At 35.6% G+C, this 26090-nt stretch overlaps 1 protein-coding gene across 1 annotated transcript; it reads right to left on the bottom strand.

Moving 5' to 3' along the window:
- Positions 1 to 184: 184 nt before the first annotated feature.
- LOC128548400 (uncharacterized) lies at positions 185 to 24676 on the bottom strand. Its single transcript, XM_053523058.1, has 4 exons — positions 24585 to 24676; positions 8710 to 8759; positions 2445 to 2540; positions 185 to 1449 (listed from the first exon to the last, which is right to left on the bottom strand). The coding sequence occupies exons 2-4, from the start codon at positions 8750 to 8752 to the stop codon at positions 1259 to 1261; spliced, it is 330 nt and encodes a 109-aa protein (XP_053379033.1). The 5' UTR covers positions 8753 to 8759; positions 24585 to 24676; the 3' UTR covers positions 185 to 1258.
- Positions 24677 to 26090: the final 1414 nt, after the last annotated feature.

Here is a 26090-nt window from a genome sequence, read left to right as displayed (position 1 = left end):
ATACTGGTGCAAATCAGTCTTACAATTATGTCTTTTTACCGCAACCTGCCAAAGTGTACTTTCGTTTTCGCTGACATAAATATCTATCAAATTTTAAGAGGAAATACATCAGATCGGAGACTTTTGATAATGAGACAGTTTTGTGCTTACAATGAGTTTATGCTTTAAATTTTAAATACTTGCACAACATGCAAACAAAAATCAACCATTATTTCGCAAAAAGTAACAATATCATACCAGAAACTAAACAGTTTTTCGAACAAACATAAATTCAGATAAGTAAATACACACTGCCAAAGAAGTAAGATACACAATTTACTTGGTTTTAGTCCTTTTACTACTTGTTAAAAGATGTTAAAAATCAGACAGAATTATTTATTGGCTTTAAATGATTTTATACGATAAAGTGCAACTGATACTGTAAGGAATTTGCAAGTTTTTCAGAAATGAAACATTTTTTTTCGGAGTTCATGCTAAATGAACAACGAAATAGGATTGGCAAATCCATGAATTGTGCTAGCAATTCACGTTTAATTTGCGGATACTAATCTGTCCTTCATTTCACATGAACTCTGAAAAAAATAATTCATTTCTTATATTTACATTATATTTACTTTCCATTTGTAAACGAGTATATATTATAAACTGCACAAATTTTGTTGCATTTAATATTAAAATTGGCTTCCCGACCATCATGACCATACTGTTCACCTGACAAAACAAGCAAGGAACGTTCTCCCTGACTAAACACGGACGTCGTCAAAACAGCAGCCCATTTTCACTAAGCAGTGTTGTCGTAACTTTGGCTCCTTTCCTTTTGCTGTTCATACAAAATGAACGTCCGAATTTTCAATGGAAAGGACGAATGTAAATATATAAAACTGACTGTCAAGTTTTAATATGATGTTGTCATTTTGCAATAACTAAAGAGAGAAGAATTCCGAATTTAACTTGTTTTAGTTTTTAAACTCAAATGAAACAAAACAGGAGACAAAATGAATGATAATTGCTTTTTTAGGGAACAAAACCTATAACGACATATGTGTATAGCTAAAATTATGAAACCCTGTAATACACTACGCATTTCATCCAACTGTTGTATACAAGCATTAAGCAAATTTTCCAAAAATAAAAACAACAAAAAAAAAAAAAACGGTTGGGCTTCCAGACGAAAATACAGATAGTCAAATAGGCTACAAATAAATTTGCAGATTTTGTAAACCCTGACTAAAACCATCCTCTAAACATATTCTACAGGTTACCAAAGTGTTACACCTACCTCTAGATGTGTTCTACAAGGATTTAGGAATCTTCTAGCTCCAGAACTCTTCAGTTTTGCAATTTCCCTCCACAGCTTACTAACCCACTGTGTATATTGAGCTGTCCCTTTTTGGACAGGGGCTTTCAGGGCACCCTCAATCTCGCTAGCTTCAGGGATCTCCTTCACCACTGTGGGTTATTTAATATAATCATACTAATGGCTTTTTGAATACTTAACAAGATCTAACAGCTGGTCAGCATAAAGTCTCATTACAGAAATAATTGTTAAATCTCTGAAAAACTCACACTTGCATTTTTAAGATTTTATAATGGCACCTGTATATAGGTATTAAAAGTATTCAAAACTACAAAATATTACAAGTCACTTTTATTTATCGCCAGTGTTTTGGCTAAATTAGCCTTCTTCAGGGTTAAAAATAAGAATTGTCAAAGTCAAATGACGCTAATTACAATGATGTCAAAATGTAACATAGAGTTTTGCGGAAAAATCACTAATAGAATCATCATAATATTATACATAAATACTGGTTTAAAAAGCACTGTAACTGCAATGGTTAATTAAAGACAATATATTTCATACTGGCACCCAAAATAGCTGAATGGAAAAAATAATATATTATAAAGTCTACTAACAATTTTAACATACTGTGATATCATTTACATTGTAACTTCATAGGCGTAACATTTTATGGTTTGGACTGCAACTTCATCGATTTACACTTTTGATGATGGAAAGAATAGTAACTATATTTCTTTGGATTTTTTAGGGCCGAGTTGATGAAACTACCGGTATCAAATTGACAAAAATTAGTCCCCACAAATACTAGTGATGTCAAAGTATCATTTACAAGTATATACAAAGCACATGTTTGGATAGTAATTAATAAAAAACATTAAAACTGCAAGCATGCTGACATAAAGATCACGGTTACTGTAAGATACAATAATACTATAAAATTATCCATTGTACTGTACTCTGTAAACAACACTTGACTCAGGAAAGTTGTAAACTTAGTTGACCCTCCCTTCTGTACAATTTAAGGAAAAACCTGTCATACAAAGATGTGCAAAGGATATAAGCCGTTTGATCCATGACTTTAATGGCTGAGCACGTATTGTTGAATGTTACAGTAGTTCTATGCGATTGTAAAATATAGACTTACATGAAGACTGGCTCATTCTTTTTTCTATTGTATTCATTAGTTTAACCACATTCTCTTGGAAAACATCATTTTGTCGCCTGGGCACTTTGTGTGTTTCTGTTAAAAAAAGAGAAAAGTCCTCTATGAATGTACACAATTGTCTCAAAATACATGTACACACAATCATTTTAAACATATATATATAGCTACAGATTGATGTTTTCCACATTTATTTACACGTGTTTTTCAAATTTTTAACTAAAATTCATGAAACACCAAGGAATCCACTGAATTTTAAACGCACAATTCAAAACATTTCCAGTCTAGGACAAAGCGTTCTTGAGTAACCATCCGGAAACCGTTTAACTGTTCAGGGTCACTGTAACCTTGACCTTTTAACTACTGATCTCAAAAGCAATAAGGGTCATCCGCTGGTCATGACCAACATCCCTATCAACTTTCATGATCCTATGCACAAGTGTTCTTGAGTTATAATCCGAAAACCGTTTATCTGTTCCGGTTCACTGTGACCCTGACCTTCAAAATTAATAGGGGTCATGACCAACCTCCTTATCTATTTTCATGATCCCAGGCCCAAGCATCCGGAAACCAATTGGTCTACGGACCGATCGACAAGCCAGTTGTTGCAACTGACGGACCGACAACTGCAAAACAATATACACCTCCTTCCTCGAAGGGGGCATAATAACTGAAATAGAGTAAAAAGGGGAAATAATTCATGAAATACTGGTGCTAGGGTTATGGTCCTTGTGTCATATGACATGAGTGATGATGCTGAACAATATTTTAAATTTGAATCAAATCCTCTCTGTATTAACATATTATAGAAACTGATTTAGTGAAAATGCATCAAAATTAACTTTAAACGTTAAGTAAAAGTGGGTATCATTCAAGAAAAAATGGTACCAGAGTTAAGGAACTTGTGTTATATGATGTGGGTGATAAGATGGAACAACTATGTTAAGTTTGAATCAAACCCATATAGTAATAACTGATACAGAGTGATAGTGAATCAAACCATTAACCTTAAATTTTAAGTAAAAGGGATGGGGGACAATTCATGAATATTGGTGTGAGAGTTATAGTCCTTGTGCCATATTAGGTGGATGATGATGAGGAATAACTATTTCATGTTTGAAACAAATTCATCAAGTTATTACAGAGATAAGCCAATCCTGGCGTGTATCAGTGCTATACACTGGGCACGTTAAAGAACCAGGCTGTCTATTCGCAACGAGCTAGTTTGCGTTAGCCGGACAAGCCTGTATCTGATTTCTAATCTCTCTGTCGTGGGGGCTTTGACTCACTCTGTCCCTCTGTTCAGATCGCTCTGTGTCTGTACTAGTAGAGGATGAATTATGCGCCCTGTGTGGCTGCATTTGAACTATGTAAAGCGCCTTTGAACGTGAAATTGATCATGAAAAGGGCGCTATATAAATCTGGTATAATAATAATAATAATAATAATAATAATAATAATAATAATAAGGAGAAAGTGCACCAAAACTTTAACCAAGGTGAGGACGCGGAAGGACGCCGACGCTGGGTCGAGTTATATCCTTGTCACTGCACTCCCTCCCACTGATCTCTATCAATATGTGAAGTATGGCGTCAATATCTTACATAGTATTCAAGTTATGCTCCGCGAAAGATTTTTAAAGAACTTTAAAAGGGGGTAATTCAAATATGGGCCCACCTAGAGTTACGGTTCCTTGTCATTGTATTCCTTCTCACTGTCCTCTTTCAATATGTAAAGTATGAAGCCCATACCTTATAATTATATTATTCAAGTTATGCTCCGGAAAAAGGGTTTTCAAAAACTGGAGATGCTTCAATAATGGAACCATCAAGAGTTATGGTTCCTTGTCACTGCACTCCTTCTCAATGACCTCTATCAATATGTAAAGTCATTACCTTAAATAGTAATCAAGTTATACAGCGGACAAAGAGGTAATTTAACTATTAACCCTAAAGCGCTCACCTGTGTACAAGGCTTCAATTGTGTTAATATAACGTAATGATATAAGTACAGAGTTAGCTTTCTACTACGTTAGTCTATACTATATATACATTTCACACACATTTTTCAGCCCAGGGCAAGAATTTGAACAATTACGGTCGAGAGTAAACTTCCGATATCACACGCCAAATACCAAGGCTCTAGCTATTATAGATTGAGAGAAGAAAATTTTCCAAGTTTCTTATATATAAGCCTAGAAGTAAGTACATGTAACACACAGGGGCATGACCATTTTTGACCTTAGGGCAATAATTTGAACAATAAGTGCAGAGAGTCAAACACTTGTATCACATGCTAAATGTCGAAGCTCTAGAGAGGAAGGTTTTTAAAGTCTGATAGCTTGAAAACCTATTTTTAACCAAAAATACCCATATGTATAATGAACCGGAACCATTTGAACAACTTTGAAAGAGAGCTACCCAGAGCCAGAGCTCATAAGTGTAAAGTTTCATCAAAATACATTCTGTGGTTTTGGAGAAGATTTGAAAAACTGTGTGTGTCATTAACTTAAACGTACTCACCCAATATCCAAAATACATCGAATAAACATTCTCTTTACGTATGCTATCATGTACGTTTCACTCTACGTCATCAATTCCCACATATCTGTTCTTATTTATTTACTGTGCCTGTCTAGCGATGGCCCAGTCGGCAGCAGATCAGTCTCTACCAACGTCGATATAGTAGACATATCTTCTCAATTTTCTTTTATGCATTACACTTTTCAGAGCATTGAACACAAACTCGACATTCTCTACACTGAATTCAAGGATTTCGACATTGTCATTCTCTGAAACATGGCTCAATACATCAACTCCTACCAATGAGCTTCTAATGGTTTCCAAGACCCAGAAAAGAAGGACCGTCCTGGGGATAGCCACGGTGGAGGGCTCCTATAGTATAAGTGAAAAATATATTCCGATACAAGCGACGATCTGACCTTGAAATTCTAGGCGTGGAATGCATTTGTGTTGAACTTATCACTAACACTAAGCGTTTTCTCTTCGGCACATTCTGTTGTCCTCCAAACACCACAGCTGTAGAACACTCTCTCGTCGAAGACTCTATACATCTTTCTGTAGATACAGGTATACCAAATATTATCCTTACTGGTGATTTGAAAATCAACATGCTGAACCATGATGTATCTAGGAAGATCAGCAGTTTGTGTCAGCGACTTTCTCTCACACAATGTATATCAGACCAAACGCACTTTACTAAAAATTCTTCTCCGCTTATCGATATCATTCTTGCATTAGATCAAAAACATTTTACGTGTCGGGGATCGGTGAACCTTGCTTGGACCAACAAGAGCCTTTCCATTGTCCCATATTTGGTCTTCTTAGATTCAACAATCCAAAAGCACATAACTACAAGCGACACATATGGCTATTTGACAAAGGCAACTACAAACTCATGCGAGAACAAGCAGCAAACACAAATTTGCAAGAAATACGACACACAAACATAAACACATATACAAAAAACGTCACAGACACCATAACTAGCATTTCCAAGGCATGCATTCCAAACAAAGGTGTCACAATCAGACCCAATGACACGCCCTGGTTCCCTCCAGACTTGAAAAAACTCATTAGAAAAAGGCGTAGATATTACAGAAAAGCACAACACATAAACACAGAAAATGGCTGGTTGAAATTCAGAACACTCTTTGCAATAAAATAACAAACATTATCAGACAATCTAAAGAAAAACACATGCACAAACATGTAACTAATCTCAAAACAACAAACACAGTTCACAGTTGTCTTAAATCTTTCAACACAACACAGTTCACATTTGTCTTAAATCTTTCATCAAACCGTCAAATTCTTCTTCTATTTCTCCCCTTCAAGACGGCGATGCTATTGCTGAGGACGAAAACTCGAAAACAGACATACTCAGTGACTACTTTAGAGACCAAACCCTTCTAAGGGAGCCGGAAAACTTGGCACCTGCTCTATATGCTTACACGCACCCTCCTTCCACAATGCCTCTTTTTCAAATATCTCCTGACGAAGTAATCCTTGTCTTGAAATTACTACATCTTGGCAAAGCCACTGGACCTGATTGTATCAACAACAGAATCCTTAAAGAGCTCTGTAATGAACTATATTCACCTCTTGCAGATCTATTTAACCAATCGCTAATTGTTTTCAAACATACCTTCAATTATCTTACATCTCAAAATCTCTTATCTCCTCATCAATCAGGCTTCATCCCAGATGACTCGACCACAAATAAACTTACTTATCTGTGTAACTTCTTAACAGAGGGCATTGATTCTGGTAAGGAAGTGAGAGCAGTCTTTTGCGACATCAGTAAAGCATTTGTGCGAGTGTGGCACAAGGGTTTGCTGATAAAACTTAAACGATTGGGCATAAATGGTTCGCTACTCTCCTGGTTTTCCTCTACTCCCACTGGTCGAAGACAATCTGTTGTAATGGTAGGTGCTCTTTTCAAATGGAATGCCATTAATGCCGGAGTACCACAGGGATCAATCTTAGGTCCCCATCTGGTAGTCGAGGATCCTCTCTCCGCTGCACATACTCTACACTCTGATTTATTAACTATCTCAAACTGGGCTTACAATAAAATTCAACCCGAAGAAGACTGAATCATTGCGTTTTACCCGTAAAACTGGTACCATGGACCACCCAAGCTTACAAATGAGCAACGAGACTATTCAAGAGGTTACAAGTCATAAGCATCTTAGCGTGGTTCTTTCTGCCGATTTGAACTGTCACATTGACTACACTGTAGGGAAAGCTTCCTAGCGCATAAATGTGATGCAAAAGCTTAAATTGTCCTGGACCACCGTTCCCTCGAAATAATATATACCTCTTTCATTCGCCCTATTCTAGAGTATGGTGACGTATTCTGCTCGAGAGAAGGATACTGTTGAAAAGATCCAATATGAGGCCGCTCGAATTATGTCTGGTGCCGCAAAAATAGTTTCAACCGTAAAAACTCAAAACTCACGGGTGAAGTTGGATGGAAAACACTTGATTCTTGGCGCCAAAAACACAAGTTACTCTTGTATTTCAAAATGACTCAAAACATTGTTCCTCCATATCTGTCTGATGTGTGTCCTAAACCGGTTCAAAATCCAACATCCACCTCCGCAGCTAAGATGACTTTAGAGTACTAAGAGCTCGAACAACTCTTTACTACAATACCTTTCTGCCTTCTACGAAACGAGCTTTCAACGACGTCCCTGTTGATGTCCGTAACTCTCACACCTTGTCTACTTTTAAAAAGCACCTTTTCCAACCCTCGAATGTGCCCTCGTACTTCTACTCTGGTAAAGTAAACGTAAGACTCAGATAATGCACACTCGCCTCAAAACTAACTGCAGTTCACTATCAGACGATCTATATAAAAAACACATCATTACTTCACCTCTCTGCGAATGTGCTCGTCACTTTTTTCTCGAGTGTCCGCTATATCAGAACTTGCGTCCAGATATGGTAAATGGCATCAAGTATCTTTGTAAACTATCCTTTTTGGTAACAAAGAACCCTCAGACACTGCAAGCGAACAGATCTTTCTCACTGTTCACAAATACATTGAAAATCAAATCGCTTCGACTGATCCTGTAAATACAACTATGTAAAGACTACCATCTCGGAACCAAACACTCGGTCGGTCCCCATCCTCTCTTATTTCTTACTAGTCTAACTAACAATTTCCTATATCTCTCACTTCCCGTCATTAATTTTTGTTGCTTGTTTTTGTTTTATTTACATTTCAAACATTTATATTCGTCAGATTTTTTTTTATTTAACTGAACGTCGCCATATACCATTTACCAATATTTAGCATACATTAGAATAGAGCATTTACAAGCATTTTGCTTCCAGTTCGATCCATTTCGTTTGATACATGTACAATTATTTTGTATTATATATTATGCATATGATAACAACGAATAAAATATGTTTAAACAAATAACGAAAACTTGCAACATTCAGTCTATTTACAGGCTTCCTCAGTCGAGTGGTTTCCCATCACTTGTTCCTTATCACTCTTTGAAAATTACCCTTGGGTGGGGAAACAATCCAACTGGCTAACTGAATACTGATGGATCTATCAAGGTACTCACCCTTGCAAACAATATTTTCCGGAGAGGCACCTGGATTCTTCTTCTACATGCCACATTACCAAAACTTGTGTTAGTGCACCTTAAAACACTTCAAATATCACCATGAAATTACACTTCATTTAATACAAGTAGCCAACTTACCTATTCTTTCTGCCCGACTGTTCAGCGCTTCTTGTCTTGACATACTGAATCTGTAATGAGAAATGGTTTAAATGTTAATGTATGGTGTGTGAACATATGCACCACAATGCACAATGAGATTGTACTGGAGAAGTAAAGTTCTTCACCGGCCTCTAAGTGTGACCTTCAGCCAAGATTACTTGGAAATGGTAGTCTATGAAGCGCTGTTTTCTTTATATCCTACCATTGCCAATCATCTAATAATCAAATTACGTTGGGTATGATAGCAGGACAACAGGATGGTAGGACAGTCGGATCGGCAATGGTAGGAGTACGAAGGAGGAATCCTTCACAACAAAGATGTAGTTTTAAATTGTGTATTTTACCCAACACAAATTCTCATCATTAATACTGGCTAAACATATTAATTAAGAATTCAGGGATTCAGAAAGGAAGATTTTCAAAGTTTTTATTCATACATATATTTTAATAAGCCTATAGTAACAGGGCGGGACCATTTTGGACCTTAAGTCAGTATTTTGGACAATTACGTCTGATAGCTGAAAACATATTTTAACTACGCCCTCTGGTGGCCATGTTTTTTGACGAATCAGAATAATTTTAACATTATATATCAAAGGTCACACAATGACAATTTGTCTGAAGTTATTTTATTTTAAAATCGGACTTGCAGTTTCATGCAAGAAGATTTTCTAAGTTTCTACTATATACATATAGGTAAAAGTGATCACGCCCCCAGGTGACCATGTTTTTGACGAATTAGAATAATTTGAACTTTCTTGGTATTGGGTCATACAAGGACCATTTGTGTAAAATTATTTTAAAATAGGGCCAGCAGTTTCACACAAGAAGATTTTTTAATTTTCCACTTTATACATAAACGGAAAAGCTTCTTTCCATGTCACCCTTTTTGTCTTCCAAAATGGTGGGGGACAATAACCAAACTCTTCATCTGTAATGTTTTTAAAAAAAACTTTTTACAATTAATAAACGTTTGCACGAATGTTTTCAACGCAACTGCAATTGTTGGGAAAAAATAATATCACACCACGAAAATACGTGACATTTGATTTAGATCATATTGAATTTTTTTGCCAGCAAGTATTTGGTACTTTATACAAGGTTCACGGCACATTGGCTCATCATAGGGGACATTTGTGTGCAGTACTAATTGAAATAATATATCAAAGCACATAAAAGTTATGGAGTGGAAACAATTTTACTTTACCTTCAATAGTGACCTTGACCTCTGACCGACAGCCATGGGTCATGTGCCCAACACATAGTCTAATGGGGGAGCATTTCCATGCAGTTTAAAATCCTTCAATGCTGCATTGCAGTTTTTTTTAACTGCATGGAAATGCTCCCCATGATTAGACTGTGTGTTGGGTTTCAATAAAAAGTTATGGAGCAGAAAGCTTTATACTTTTCCTCCAATGGTGACTTTGACCTCTGATTAATAGGCATTGGTCTGGCTGCCATAGCTTAACTGAAACTTTTTTTTTATTTTCTGAAGGTCGCATCCATTAGTTATGGAGTAACCCCATTTGGATACCTAACCAGTGCCAAACCACAACTTTTGCGCACTGAATCTCATGCGAATCTGAAGACGCCACGCCGAGTTTAAAGTAAATCAAGATTAACATGGTTTATATTTATGAACTTAACTGAATTATAAATCTAAGTATTTACAACAAAGTTCATAAAAATATATGACCTGTTTTCAAAATGAATATTATATCTCCATCACTTGCAGTATATCTGAATTTGTGAGTAACTTTTAAAAAGTGAGATTAGGGAAACTTTGGATCATTTTCGTAAAGGCTGGAAGCTCCGTCAAGACCGGATAAGGCCGAACAATCTGCCTTCCCGGCCTCAAGCTCTAGTGGACAATTGCAATAATCATTCTGGCCACAGCTTTATCAGAGCAAGTGGTTCCTACGTTGTTTGAACAATGAATATTACGTAGAACAGATGAAGAAATATGGCCCATTGTGTAAATTTCCGGTCTTGTAAATATCATTTAAAGGAATTTCTACCCGTTATATAACGAACTGAATGAAAACGACGGGTGCAACTAGAGCGCAAATCTCTCCGTTTCTTAGCACATATATCCATTTATCCAATAATTCAGGTTTGTTAAAGAAAAATCGGCCAAAATTCTAACGCAACGCAGTTCCGAGTGGGTCGCTAAGGAACGCAATCAACTGGATACCGTTCTGTGCCTTACTTGCTGGGCCTTATCTCTCATATAAAATGTCGTCATTGATCTACGTCAACATCATATTTACCATTAATTCACACTAAATTTCACGTGAATGAACTTGTAGTTGTTTTTCTGTTGAACAAGCATTGCGTATGGCATTATCTGGAATATTTTCATGTGCTCACAAATTTGTTAATTCGAAACAGTAAAGAAAAACCAGTGCTATAAATGAACGAATGCCTTTTCACTTTCCTTGGTTTGATTCTTCTCCTTGATTTCAGATTATAAGACTATTTTACCGAACGTAGGTGCAGATGGAAATATCCGGCTCGGGGGTAACTGTATAGATGGTAACGATGCTCTGTAGTGATAACGCAAAACAATTAGCTGAGTGCCGGATATTGCAATCCATACCTACAACCAGTGATTAATTCCTTTTTTGTAAGCCGTTCTCTTCAGATAACCTAAAGGAATAAAAAATAAAACAAATGTGTTTCTTTTAGGTACTAGTTTTTTGAGTAGCATATTTTCATTCATGAGTCATCTTACACGCCGAGTGCAAGACGAGATTTTCTAGCATCGACGAAAACCTTGGGGTATTTTGTACAGATTTTATTTTTAAGTCATTCAATTAAAACGTACCCAGTAAATTATCTATTAAAATCTAATAAATCCGGTAAAAATTCCGGTAAAAATTGAGTTTTTACCTACTAGTAAATCATCAAAACAAAGATGATACTGGTGAATGATTTTTGTATACTGTTTCCAATTCGCAAATCCGTTTTTCACACCACATATTCCGGAGGCACACTGGTTTTCCCGTTTGTTTATTAGCGAGCGTTACGACAGCTAAAATGAAACTTTATTTGCACCTAGATCTTGTGCTATTTGGTTTGCTTAATCTTGATTACTACATATCAATGTTTTATTTTCTCTGGATATGAATATGTTGGGTTTTTAAAGAAGAATCACGCACAATCATGGTTCTTCTGAGTTTGTTTGCCTGTTGGTTTTATAAATTAAACAAAGTGCATTTTCGCTATGAAATGGAAGCATGTAGGCTCGAAATTGTGCGTGTAATTAACTATTTATATTTCAGCCACAACTTAGCATAGCCTTACTCCAGAAGGCAGTTTACTTGCGGCATCAAGTAATAAATTATATCATACAATAAATAGAGGATATTACATGAGTGTCTTTTCATACTGAATTTATTAAACGAGTTGAATAAAATAATAAAATGCGAGACTCGTTTAATAAAATCAATGGCTTTATTACACTCAAAATACAGATATAACTTGCATGCTTACAAATCAGTTTAAACTATTATATGATTTGCGGCTTCCTCTTTCAATCTGATGTCACATCTGCACATGGCTGTTCCTTATTTCTGATGTTAGTTCACTGTCTTTGTCGAAAGGGATTATTTTTAACCCAGGACACGCCAAAGATTGTTCGATTATTCCTTTGAGCTGAGATATCAACAAAAAGTCAAACGTTTACCATATGGGCGTCAGGTATTTTGCATTTTAACTTATTTAACTTTTATATTTGATTTTTGTTGTTGCCTACCTGAGGGAGATATTAATTAAACAATGGCATTTCATTTGAGACACATGCACATGTTGGATTGTATGTGTACAGTAAATGCTTTACTAAAGACATTAAGAAAGTGGCACGTTCGAATAATAGAATAGAGCAAGTCTTTGCCGACAAAATAACGATCGGCATTTAATACCCCGCATTCAGTGTACGCACGCATTGAATGTACACTATTGAACCTATGTTAAACCTAACCCTAACCTTTAGACAGACTATTGTGCACTCATTACGTGCTTGTACGTTTATTTTCATTTTTAAATGACGAACACACAAGCTTATTTCGACGTTTTTGTTTCATGGACGACAAGTAAAATCTTGTTTTTTCCTCGTTATTTTCAACGTTCTTGTTTCTCTGGAATTTATCTCTTTGAAAATAGATGAACGCTTCATCAGGCATATGGATGAAAACATGTACAGACAAATGATCAATACTTTTAACCATGGGTCAGATTTATTTTGTACGAAAAGCTTAAATGGACAATATATCAGTAATGAAATAGCAATGCCATGTGTTAAGGGAGTAAAAATAAACGAAATGTTACTATAGTGATTTAAAGAGTTAATTAATCCGCTTGTTATTGTTTTGGTACGCTGTTCAGTACCATACGCGGTGGAGCTACATCCGCTTACTGGTTTTGTTTTTACTAACTAATATTTAGATGATGATATTGTTCGATATTCATTTCTGTTCTAGGTTTGTTTTTTTTTTTACAGTGTCCGCAAAAATATGTCTAACATTGAGCGAACACAAAATTGTAAAAGTGCAATATATTAGAAATAGTGGGATCTGTATAATGATATAGAACGTTCTAAAGTTATTCTGTGTGAGGTTCTAATGACTTTTTACGACGGATAAAACTTTGCAAGTTAGATACAGAACGATATCCACTTGATTGCGCTGCGTAGCGACCAACTCGAAACTGCCGATTTTTCTGAAACAAACCCGAATCATTCTATGAAAATGCTCATGCTTTGTTTTAAAAGGTAGCTCTTTAGATAAAAAGTGTTTTAAAAAAGATTACTTGTTCCCGATAAGCGCTATATATGATGCGACATTGTCAAAAACTGACGACTATTTGGTTTCAAAAACCTGTCAACCATTACGCGACCAGATTGCTCCCACGCTTATCTATTCTACATGTAAATTTCTACGGTAATAGTAAGAAACAACAACAATATAGGATTCATACAACAGTTTTATAAGATATTTCTATTTTTAGCTATGCCTGCCCCTTAAAGGGACCAAGTTCCCCCATTTTGTACAAAGGACCTTGTATGATAAGGGGTGTTTTGGGCCCCCGATCCAATTTTGTTTTTGAATGCATCATTAGATTATAAAATATGTCTATTTTCTTGATTTAGTTGCCAAATATCTGAATAAAGTCAGTATTTAGAAAAAAAATACTGGTTTATATATACATGCGTCCAAGTGTGTGAATATTTGGTTTATGAGGGGGTAGGCTTAAAAGTGCCATACTGAAGTTATTATTTACTTAAATTAGACCTTGACCTGATCATTCATTGCTAATACAGTGTACAATTCATTTTGACATTTAATACCCATTATAATACTTGAATAAGAAAATCAATATAAAGGGAGATAACTCTTCTTTACTCAAAACAGCTGAAAAGTAAGGTAAAAATTGTATTTTCTCAATTTTCCAAAATAAAGACACATCAAGAAATGTTTATTGTTTTATATCTATTTTATCTTATTTTGTAAGTTTAGAACTTGTCATGGTTACAAATCTAATTACTTGTTACCATGGTAACAGATTGATTTTTTATGCATTGTTTTTTAAAAGCATCCATTATTTCTCCTCAAATGCTTGTAAATGACCTTGTCAAATCAGTGTAAAACAAACAGCAGGTTGACCTGATACTATAAGATTTTCAGCAAAGCATTTGATAAAGTGAGCCATGAGAAAAGTGTCAGCTGGACTTGGATATGGAATTCAATTCTTCCAAGTGTCAAGTTATCCGCGTCAAAAGAAGGAAATATCCTATTCCCTCATAATACCACCTGCATAATACATTACTAGAATATGTCGCCTCAACAGAATACCTTGTCGTGGATATCTCAAACGATCTGTCGTGGGACGCCAATATAAATAGGTCAACCAAAAAGACAAATCAAACTCCATGGCATATTAGACCCTCGTCAGACCACAGCTGGAATAATATAGTTCCGAAGTCTTGTCTCCATACACACAAACCAAAATAGAAGCGGTCCGAAGACGGGCAGCACGTTGGGCTATGTCTGACTTTGGCCGCAACTCCACTGTCACTGACATGCTATACAGTCTAAAATTGCGCAGGCTAGATCTCCGGCGCCTTTACACCCGACTCTCTCTAATGTATAAAATCTCAAATCAACTGGTTACATTCCCCATGGAAGATTATCTCATCCCCTTAACAAGGCAATAACGCCATTATCATTAGCTGTCTTACAGGGTAATCTCTGTCACCATTGACAACCTCGAATATTCCTTTTTCCCCAGGACTATAGTCCTGTGGAATAATCTTCCACCTGACATTCCATACCTTCCAACCCTTGAGCAGTTTAATGCCGCTGTTTGCAACATTGAACACACTTCACCATAACCTTGCTCTTTATCCCTGTTTTATTTTTTTTAATCACTAACAAATGTTTCTTTCTCTTTTATTTGGCTCGATTTTCTTTTATTTTCTACTAACAGTGTTTTGGGGGGCTTGACGCGCACGGAAGTGTCTACGTCCCTGTAAAGGGTTGGTCAGTATCGGGAGATAGATAGTGTCGGAAAATAGTTTGTATGAGCGGGTAGAACAGGACCTGACAAAAATATGAAAGGAGTTCAGGTGACTTTAGCCCAAATTCGCTCAAAACACAAATCCAAGGGTACAACAAGACCTTACATAACAATTTTAACTTTTCAAAAGAGACATAATTAAACAATCCAAGCCCTTTGCGCTGTGAAGTTTTATAAAATGAAAAATAAGACAGGAAAGGTTTACAATATTAGTAACAAAGTACGAAATATATTTTGTTTTCTGTCTATTATACATTGTAACTCAAAAATTTACTATGAACTATCTAACAAACATACATAAACAATATGAGATTGAAACACATCACTTAAACACTTGACCCAGCTTGTGGTGTAAAAGAGCAAAATTACGACGTTACCATTTACTTCCTGTTGCAATTCACGTTTAAAATAAATGGTTGAAACTAGATGACTTGCTGTAAATACATACTGCATTGTCTTCATTTTATTCAAGTGCGCAAGAAGTCACTCTGTAATTGTACTCAGGAACTGACTCATGAAAATTAGGGAAAAATTCATATAGTTATCTTTTTATATAGCAGTTTCACTCATTTGATGATCATCAATTAAAGGTGGATAATCAGATTTTGGCCATGTAACGGATTTGTTTGAAACTTTAATGTCTGATCATTTACACCCATTTATGTTCTCTTAACGCTTAATACAAGTTAGATTTTCACTGGAGGTATTTTTAAAATTTAATTTTCCTATCCTGGTTGTCCAACCAAGATGAAGTTAATTTATCATAAGTATAAATTTGATAAACATACTTTGCCTAAGGAAAGGTATAAATATTAGACATATTGTAATATATTTGTAAAATATTTGCATTAACAATTATGTATTTAGTTGTTATTCATTAGAAACGCGTTTGAAAAAATATTATTATCTCCCTTTGTCTATCTTGGTTGCGCAACCAAAATAGATTGGAAATAAATGAATTCAGAACATACACACAGTTTTAAAGCTTGCCTTTTGGTTAGGATTGTTAAATACTTAATATGTCTATCAAATTCAAATGTAAAACTAGAAATTGTATCGAAATAAGAAGAAATATCCAGCTTTTTAAATACTTTCATATTAAAGGGGAGTAATTACAAAATTTTATAAAAAATAATAAAATATATATTTCCAATAGGAATCTATCTCTATGTAATGAGTCTTTTGTTCCTTAAATAAATCTCTACCAGAATATACAAAAAGTAAAAAATGTCATAAAATGTTGTTTAAATATGATTGACCACCTTTAAGATCAGATTAAGTGTCATATATACATGCTTTCTGAAACTTTGTTTTATGCTGAAAGGCTTTTCTAACTGGATACCTGGCCTTGTTGTTACTGACATACATTGAATCCCACCTGGATTGTATTAATTCTTTAATCTATTATTTAGGATTTCAATAATTAATATGATGTGTAAAAGATAAAACGAAAATGTTTACTCCCATCCCAACGCGTAAGTATTTCAATTTTTTTTAAGTATATTTAATTGTTCCAATTTCTTCTTCTTAGAATACCACACTTGTCTTCCTTGTACTATTTGTCATTCTTGCAGACAATTAGTCCATACGGACATTTGATATAGGGATCTAAGGACACCAGCACTTGAGATGCATTGTGTTTAAAAGCCGTCTTCTTAGAATACCACACTTGTCTTCCTTGTTGTACTATTTGCCATTGTTAATAACAGTTAGTCCATACGGACATTTGAAATAGGGACAGGACACCAGCACTTGAGATGCATTGTGTTTAAACGCCGTTACTTCCAGTTAATGATCACGAATTTTTCGAAAGAAGAAATCCAAATTTAGTGGATTGTTCTCGATCATTTAAAGTCAATTGAGATGATTGTTTTCCCTTGAACGGAACAAGGAACTTCTAACTCACGTATTGGCTCTTGAGGCATCGCATTTTGTAAAATATTTTAATATCTTATTTCCTGATATCCTTAGGACGGCCAGCACATATTTATGCAATCTCGCCAGGCATATGTACGTTTTTGACAACACAGAAAATGACGTCACTCGACCTTCAGCTATTTCCGAAAGTAAATAAAATGAAAGTAGAAATGCTAAACTTGAAAACGAAAGCCGCATTTTGATTCGAAGATAGTCAGGGGTCACGCGCAGGGGTCACCCCGTCTAAATGTATGCGCGTGGACTTCTTTCTTTTTTTCTTCTTTTTTTTGCTATTGGGGAGCCAATTTTCAGCACTTTATTATGAATTGAAATTACCTGGGCTTTGGTACAGCATGTCAGCTTTTAATCTATGAAAAATATTTGAGCTCTGGATAAACAGAAATCCCACAGGGGTCCGTAACGGACCAAGGGTACATTGATAATTTTGGAACTTCATCAAATCGCTCAAAATGTCATTTTTGATGTTGTCTGAGAGTGTCAGTATATGCCTCAGATGTAAGATATAACCGTATTTGAGAGACATTTCAGAAATATTTTCAAAAAAAGTTCCGTGTAATAAATGTTGTTTCTACGGAAGCGTGAAAGGGCCATCAGACGCTAATACGTTTTAGTACGTTAAGGCTGCGGAAAGGATATAAAGATGCAGAAGAATTTTCGGAAGTAAGCTAGTTAAATACTTATTAAAAGTCTAATTTGTAATTGTTGCTGACACACTTGATTATTTATAATATTATTTACTTTTGTTTAAACTGTTACGCCCCGAAATATATTTTTATAACACCGATCATTTCGTTTTTCAATCATTTGAAACTATCTTAGCGATGTCTGTATCTTGATGGCCAATGGAATGCCTAATGGCAAAACAATGTATATATGAAGAGATTTTACATACTTTGTTATTTTACTCTGACATCATTCTGTGATAGCATATTGCATCAATAATAAATCACACATTATCCTTATTTTCGACCATTAGTATACTTCATACTATCGTGGCTGAAACCGACTTCTTACCAATCAACCAAGCTTTCAAGGACATCTGCCAAAGTACTGTATTAAGAGGCGGTAGGGTATGGCTTATCAGAAACGCTGCCTTTCTAATTTAGTACAGTTTTCCAGATTTATTGCATACAAAATATAAATAAGGACTTTCTTTTGTTTGTTAATTAATTATGAAGCAACAAAGAAAGAAAACAAGAGAGTCATGATGACCCTGTATCGCTCACCTGAGTATATTGAACCACATGTTTCAAACTGATGCTAAAATATTAGAAAGTAGATCAGTAGGTCAGACTTATGGTCACTGAAAGACAGTTTAAAGATTTGTATGCAAAACTGTGCATGCCATCCAAATTTCAAGGCTGGATCTTAAACTTGAGTGGTCACAAGCAAAAGTTTACGCATGGACACACGGACGACGTAGACCTACTGACCTAGTTTATGACCGCAGTTGACCCAGTTTCGAACTTTACCTAGATATCATCAAGATGAATATTCAGACCAACTTTCATACAGATCCCATGAACAATATCGCCTCTAGAGTGGCCACAAGGTTTTTCTATTATTTGATCCACTGGCCTAGGTTTTGATGGCACGTGATCTCGTTTTGAACTTGAACTAGATATCATCAAAGTGAACATTCTGACCAATTTTCATGAAGATCCATTGAAAAGTATGGACTCTAGAGAGGTCACAAGGTTTTTCTATTTTTAGACCTACTGACCTAGTTTTTGATCGCACGCGACCCAGTTTCAAACGAAATCACTTCCGCATGACGTCACAAGATGTTTTACTTACCTTTACGCCAAGCTCTTCAAGTAAAGCAAGAGTTTCGTCCCTTTATATGGCTATATTTAGAGTAAAAATGCTCGGAAAAAATACCGTATTTGTTCAAAATTTACTACGAGCGCACCTAAGAACAATTTTCTTTCATGTATCATTCTCCGTGTTTTTGTAATCCTCAACACATATCCAAAAACTAAAATTGTTCTCCCCTGCGCTCGTATCGTACTTTGCTGATAAAGTGCATGAAAACATCTAAAATTGTACAAAATCTGTGTTGATGACATGAAACTAGACCATGGATCATGACTTTTAACGCAAAACTGATACATTTTTTCTTCAAAAAATGCAAGATTAAGCCTTTATCTTTCAAATAATCCATATCGTTGAGATGTATTTTTACTTTCATTTTCTTCGAAATTTAGGGGCTAAAACTGTGCCTTATCATACATAGTCCTTTGGTAGAGGACCATATAATGATGCTTCAGACCAAGTTTGATGAATATCCTTCAAGCGGTTTATGAAAAGAAGTCCTTTTAACTTATTTATAGTTTTAGCCCTAACGGTCCCCATTGAACAAACTTGGGAGAGGACCTTATAATGAGAATTAGTCATTTATAGGTATTTCGATTTTTAGTTCTAGCGGCCCCTACAAGGAATCAAGTGCCCCGATTTGAACAAACTTGGGAGAGGACCATATAATAATACTATAGATCAAGTTTGATGAAGATAAATCAAGCGGTTCATGAGAAGAAGTCGTTTAAAGGTATTTCTATTTTTAGCTCTAGCGGCCTCTAAAAGTGGCCAAGTGCCTCCATTTGTAAAAAATTGGGAGAGGACGATATAATGATGCTTCACACTAAGTTTGATGAATATCCCTCAAGCGATTCATGAAAAGAAGTCCTTTTAACTTATTTATAGTTTTAGCCCTAACAGCCCCTAAACGAGGCCAAGTGACCTCATTTGAACAAACTTGAGAAAAGACCTTAAAGTGATGCTACAGACAAACAGACAAAATTTGATGAAAATCCATCAAACGATTCATGAGAAAAAGTCGTTTAAAGGTATTTCTATTTTTAGCTCTAGCGGCCTCTAAAAGGGGCCAAAATGTCCCCATTTGAATAAACTTTGGAGAGGACCATATAATAATGCTGCAGACCAAGTTTGATGAGGAGCAATCAAGCGATTCATGATAAGAAGTCGTTGAATATTTTTCTATTTTTAGCTCTAGCGGCCCCTAAAAGGGACCAAGTGACTTCATTTGTACAAACTTGTGAGATGACCTTATAAGGATGCTAAAGACCAAGCTTGATGAAGGTCCATTAAGCGGTTCATGAGAAGAAGTCGTTGAAATCTTTCTCTTTTTTTAGCGCTAGGAGCCCCTAAAAGGGGTCAAGTGTCCCTTTTGAACAAAATTGATAGAGGACCATATATTGATGCTAAAGACGAAGTCTGATGAAGACCAATCAAGCGATTCATGTTAAGAAGTCGTTTAAATGTATTTCTATTTTTAGCTCTAGCAGCCCCTCAAAGGGGCCAGTTGTCCCCATTTGAACAAACTAGTGAATGGACTTTATCATAATGCTACAGACCAAGTTTGATGAAGATCCATCAAGCGGTTCATGAGAAGAAGTCGTTTCAAGGTATTTCTATTTTAGCTCTAGCGGCTCCTAAAAGGGGCCAAGTGCCCCCATTTGAATAAATCTGATAGAGGACTTAAACAGGTTGCTACAGACCAAAGTTGGTGTTATTCTGACCAGTAGTTTCAGAGGAGAATATGTTTAAGAACAAATGTAGACGACGGACGATCGACGACGGACGCCGGACCATCCACCCTATCCTAGTAGCTCACACTGAACCTTCGATTCAGGTGAGCTAAAAACAATAAAAATAAACATTAAACACCGCTTGACCCTATTAACCTAGGTCGCGTGCCAGTATCAAGAATAGCTCAAAGTCACACATACTTTAAACCCTTCATTCCTTTCTTTTACAATTTGTTTAGTATCCGTGTATTAAAAGGTTAATAAAAGTATAATTGAATTGTGATTAGTCATACATCATTACATGTACCTTACTATCATCGAAGCATGAAAAGTGTCGTCTGTGTGAAGGTTCAACTAATATTAGTTCTCTATGTATAAAACTGATAACCTTTAGTTGGACTTGGGCCAAAAATATGTTGTGTCATATCTCTTGGTTATCCGTCTCTACACTGATCAACTGTTAGTGAAATTTATTTACCTGTGGTGTGTTTGGACGTGCCAAGTGTAAAACTCGAATTTCCTTGCCATTTATCTAGAATATTAACGGGGTCATTTTGTTTGTAACGGTCTGTGAATATTAATGGCAAAAACACACACTTACAGTAGGAGTATATTGCATAAAGACTTGTCCATTTTGCAGGACACAATATGTATTTACTTTCTTGCTCAGTAGCCCACAGAACGTGTAAACTTAATACAGCAGACGACATTGATATTACGTCTTGATAAAAAAGACAGGTATTCAACATAAATGTTAAGGCCTAATTTAACTATAGTAAAGGAACCAGCGTGGGAGCCATCTAACCTAGACAGGTTTTTGAACACTATTTTTTTACTTGACATGGCAACAGAGGTCTAAATTTAAGCCAGTCTCTGTTTAAATTTCATTGTGGATGTATTTTTGACATTTTGGTAGGGAAAATGGGAGAGGTGGGTTGTGAAGTGAAACTCAATTTTAGTATGAGTAGTACTTCCAGGTCACAGCAGTGTGATTGAGATGTGATTTTACAGTAAGCAAATGTGACAAGAGGAATCTCTCTTAGAAGATATATGACCCCTACTTTTCTCTTCATTTTATACAAGTTTTAACAAACTCTTTAAAATAAGGTAAACATTTCTTCTCTGAAATGGGTCTAGCTATATTTGGTACCTCTTTAAAAATGTCAGTTTTATATAGAATATATAGGGAAAACTATTTACTGGTGTGTGTGACCTTAATTCCACTCTTTGCTACTACCCATTCTTACTTAAATCAAGATCCATATTTAAATATCTTTTGCAATCTACATCTACATCATCTATAAGTACCGTACAATATTATGGCGTTTTTATTTTTAGCAACAGGTATACAAACAATCAGAACTTAGCACTCTCTTTTAAAACAAAAGATATAGGAAATAAGTTCAATAGTTGGCTAGATTGCGCAGTAGGTTGAGTGGATAAACATCTTGTAGTGATAGTTTTGATGGTTCGGACCTTTCATCCGCCCAATATATTTTTTTTTATTTTGCATTCAATTTACATAATTTATTTAAGTTCAATTTTCTCTATTTCATTAACAAAAGGTTCAAAACCATTAGACTATATTAAAGACGAAACGTACTTAAACAAAATTACGTGTTAGCACTGACATAATATTATATAAGTTAGAGGTCAAGTAAGTACAATAACCAACTCGTGTTGTTTTCGTTGAATCGTATTAAGAAAAGAAATTAAATACAGTTGTAAAAGTATCTTTTACGGGTCTGGGAAATAAACTCCCGACGAAAATGTATGACACGAATACCGTTACCACTCAACCAACGAAGAATTACTGTTTGCATAGTAAACGTAGTGTACTGACTTAAATTTATGCTATTGTTTTGTTTGTTTACATTTCAAAGCGCCTTATTACTGTGCGACACCTATACATCTACATATGTACGTGATGCTGTCTAACTTGACTATTATATCACGGTGCGCAAGCATAAAAGATAATAAAGAAATGGAAAAAGGTAGTATGAAAATACTCTGACAAGAGCAATAAAGTAAAAGAAAGAAATAAAGTAAAACATTGCCCAGTTGTGACAGTCCTCAAAAGACTATACGTGCTGACCTCTCCGGCTTGCGTGGCGCTACTAGGGAAGTGTCTTCGCCGGCACAGCTCAGGAGTCTTATCATTGAAAATGCCACAACTGGAGGAAAGTCCCCACTTAGAAGGGTTGGGTAGATAGCTCCCTCTTGAAGTGTGCCAAAGAGGGAGCTCACAACTGAGGCTGGTAGTGCGTTCCACTGTCGGGTGTTCTCGGGAAGCTGTATTCAAACTGATTTGCTAGATGGGTGGTAAAGTTGAAACTGAATTTGGTGCCTAGATCTTGTCATGAAAAGGCCTTTAGTTGAGGTGTGCATCTGCTTGGATGTCGATCAAGTTGTGATAGATCCTGTAGAGGATTGTGAGTTGAAGTTTAGTCCGCCTAGCTTCTAGAGTGTCCCAGCCAAGTTTATCAAGTATGGAGGAGACACTACTTCTGTTATAATAAAGGTTGAGTGCAAATCGAGCGGCTCGAAGCTGTACCATTTCGATCTGATGTTGTTGCTTTTTCTGATATGGGTTCCATGCTGCTGCGCAATACTCTAAGTTAAATCTCGTCGTGGTAATGTAGGCGGTTGTTTTAGTTTATGTCGAAGCATTCCAAAGATTACGACGAAGAAAGCCCAGCATGTTGTTTTTGGTTATGCGATTTATGTGGTTATTCCATGACAGACTGAACTGGATGTCTACATCGAGATACTTAGATGATGGTTCTTCTGCTAGGGTGACGCCTTTTAGTTGATATTAGAATGTTAACCTGATCTTGATCAATAAATGTATATTCCTTTATCCATGTTTCCTACCAAAATTGTGAAGAATACTATACAAAATTATTTTGTACAATGCAATCCTGATGCCTGTCCTTGCAACAGTTTTCTTCGTTTTCTGAACATTTTGAAATATTCTGACTGTCAAAATGTTAGTAATAATGTAATACATTTTCATCTGTGACAGCTATCAATGTAGCAGATGTGACAACTAGGTTCTCTTGATTGTGCACATGATATAGTTCCTTAGATAATAACTATTGCCTGTCATTTACTTTATCCTATACCCCCAGTAATCTAGCTGCCAATTCAGGCAAGTGTACCTACCGTATATTGATTTGCCATATTGGTTTTCATGTCTGTTACTAGACTTAATTTGTGAGTGTTCTATGTATAGTAAAAGTTTAGTGATGTTTCTTTTTAATGGACAACACATGGTCGGATTTAGGTTGTAAATTTTCAGCATTACTTTCTGATGACGACATTCAAAATTTTAGATCATGCCTAGGGTTCGGTAAGAAACTTGAAACTAATGCCTAATGGTATGCTTTTATAGTATTTATGCTGATAGAAAGTGTGAGGCAACAAACCAAAGAGTTGGACTTGCACAACACTGGCCAGAAAAGGAAGCTGGTTAAAACTGTGCCGGAATAATCTGCATATTGCACTCAAGTTGAATATTTATTGCGTACAATTGCAAGATACAAATTTGTGGACGGACATACGAGCAGACAGAGGGCATTTCTACAGTCCCCTCCGGATGTTCCAACGGTAGGAGGCCTATACCATACAGTTTAGAAGTTATACCAGCCAAAAGAGTTTAAATATTTATCTTTATAGCTCTGTATCTGAAAATAGTAACGGGTTGGATTTTCCGACTTTTTTTAGACTTTCTTTTCTAAATACTGCATTTATGATAATAGCCTACGACATGACAAGTAGATAAACTGTTACCTTAACCGAAAACCATCTCCTAAAAACGAATTAATAGTTCATATATTTGCACACTGTTATCCTCGATACTTCTACTTGTCCTTTCTTTTGACTGTATCTATTTTTAGTGACGGTGTTAATGAAAAATCATTGTACTGTTAATATACTACCATGACTTTCACTGGCGGATCCATTAGGTTTGCGCACGCTCGGCACGCCCCGAAATTGCATTTGATATCCTAGGTTTAGACATCAGGTGACATTTTCGATTCGCATCGTTCGCAACACATTATATCAATAGTATTTATTACTCCTGAAGAGGAGGGTTGGGACATTCAAAGCTTGAGATCTTCTAATTTACAAATTTAAAAGATGACAGCTATTTAGGTACCATGTTCGTCAAATATACGTCAGTTGGAACCATTTAGGGCTGACTTGGAAGTCTCAATCCATTTCCATTAGTGGTTAGTGAGCTACCAGCTTAAACCAAAAACTGCTAAATCAAAAAGGGGCAAAATGTTATAAAAATGCAAAGCAGAGTTATTGAACTTGAGCATTGTATGTACATAGTACAAGAGATCAAACAATGACACAAATATTAATCATATCCTGCATTTACCTGTTTACCTGCATAATGTTAATATGAAATTAGGCGCTGCCTATCTGACGGGAAAACCTAGTCATACAGAATCTCATTTCTGCATTCATTTTTTCTTTTTGATATTTTCAGTTTTGACAGTAAGCCTGACGGTTTTGCTCTTCAGCCTTTTATTATGAAAATTATGAACAAAGGCAAATGTTTTTAAATGTTTGGTTTAAATGAACAAGATCAAATAATAATAATTTCTTCAAATGTGTCAAGACTAGACTGACGACGGAAAAATCATTGGGTGCACAGAATCTAGTCCCAAAATGCACCAGAGGCCACTAGTCCAGTATATACAGTCGGCGCTATGGGCCCCAACGATCATGCCTTTGCTGTCAATTCGTTTCTCTAATGCAAAGTTTCTTTTCAGTTCGTGTACACGTAACAAATAATTTTAAAAATACACATTAATCCTGTGTAACGTCACATTCAACCTCATGGTATCAGCGCATTTAGATTATGTGGGTGCAACATCAAGTCAGACGTGACAGTATTTATACGTAATAGCAAACTTAGAAAAATTCTTTTAAAACTTATCCTTGTAAAGAGAAAATGGACATAACAATTAATAAAAAACCAGTGTGAATTTAGTTGCTATCTAAAAGGCAGAGTTCTCTTGATAAATCAACAGTGCCCCATAAAAATAAAAGAAGTTATGTTATCATAAATTAATGGCAATACCTGGTATTACAGATTCTTTTTATGATGTTTGATATTCTATTAAGTTATTAACACAATGTACATTGTTTGCATTAATGATAATCCATAATTCCTGAATGTAATATCAGTTTGTTATGATTCTTAGACTACAATAGAATTAAAACACAATTCGGCATTTTTTTTATTCTATTAAAGAATATAAGATTCTTTCACTGGTTGTA

This window comes from Mercenaria mercenaria, chromosome 14 (assembly GCF_021730395.1).
Source record: "Mercenaria mercenaria strain notata chromosome 14, MADL_Memer_1, whole genome shotgun sequence".
In the NCBI taxonomy this organism is placed as follows: Eukaryota; Metazoa; Mollusca; class Bivalvia; order Venerida; family Veneridae; genus Mercenaria; species Mercenaria mercenaria.
The sequence above is the reverse complement of the archived record's forward strand: the minus strand, read 5'-3'. Positions and strand labels throughout refer to the sequence as shown.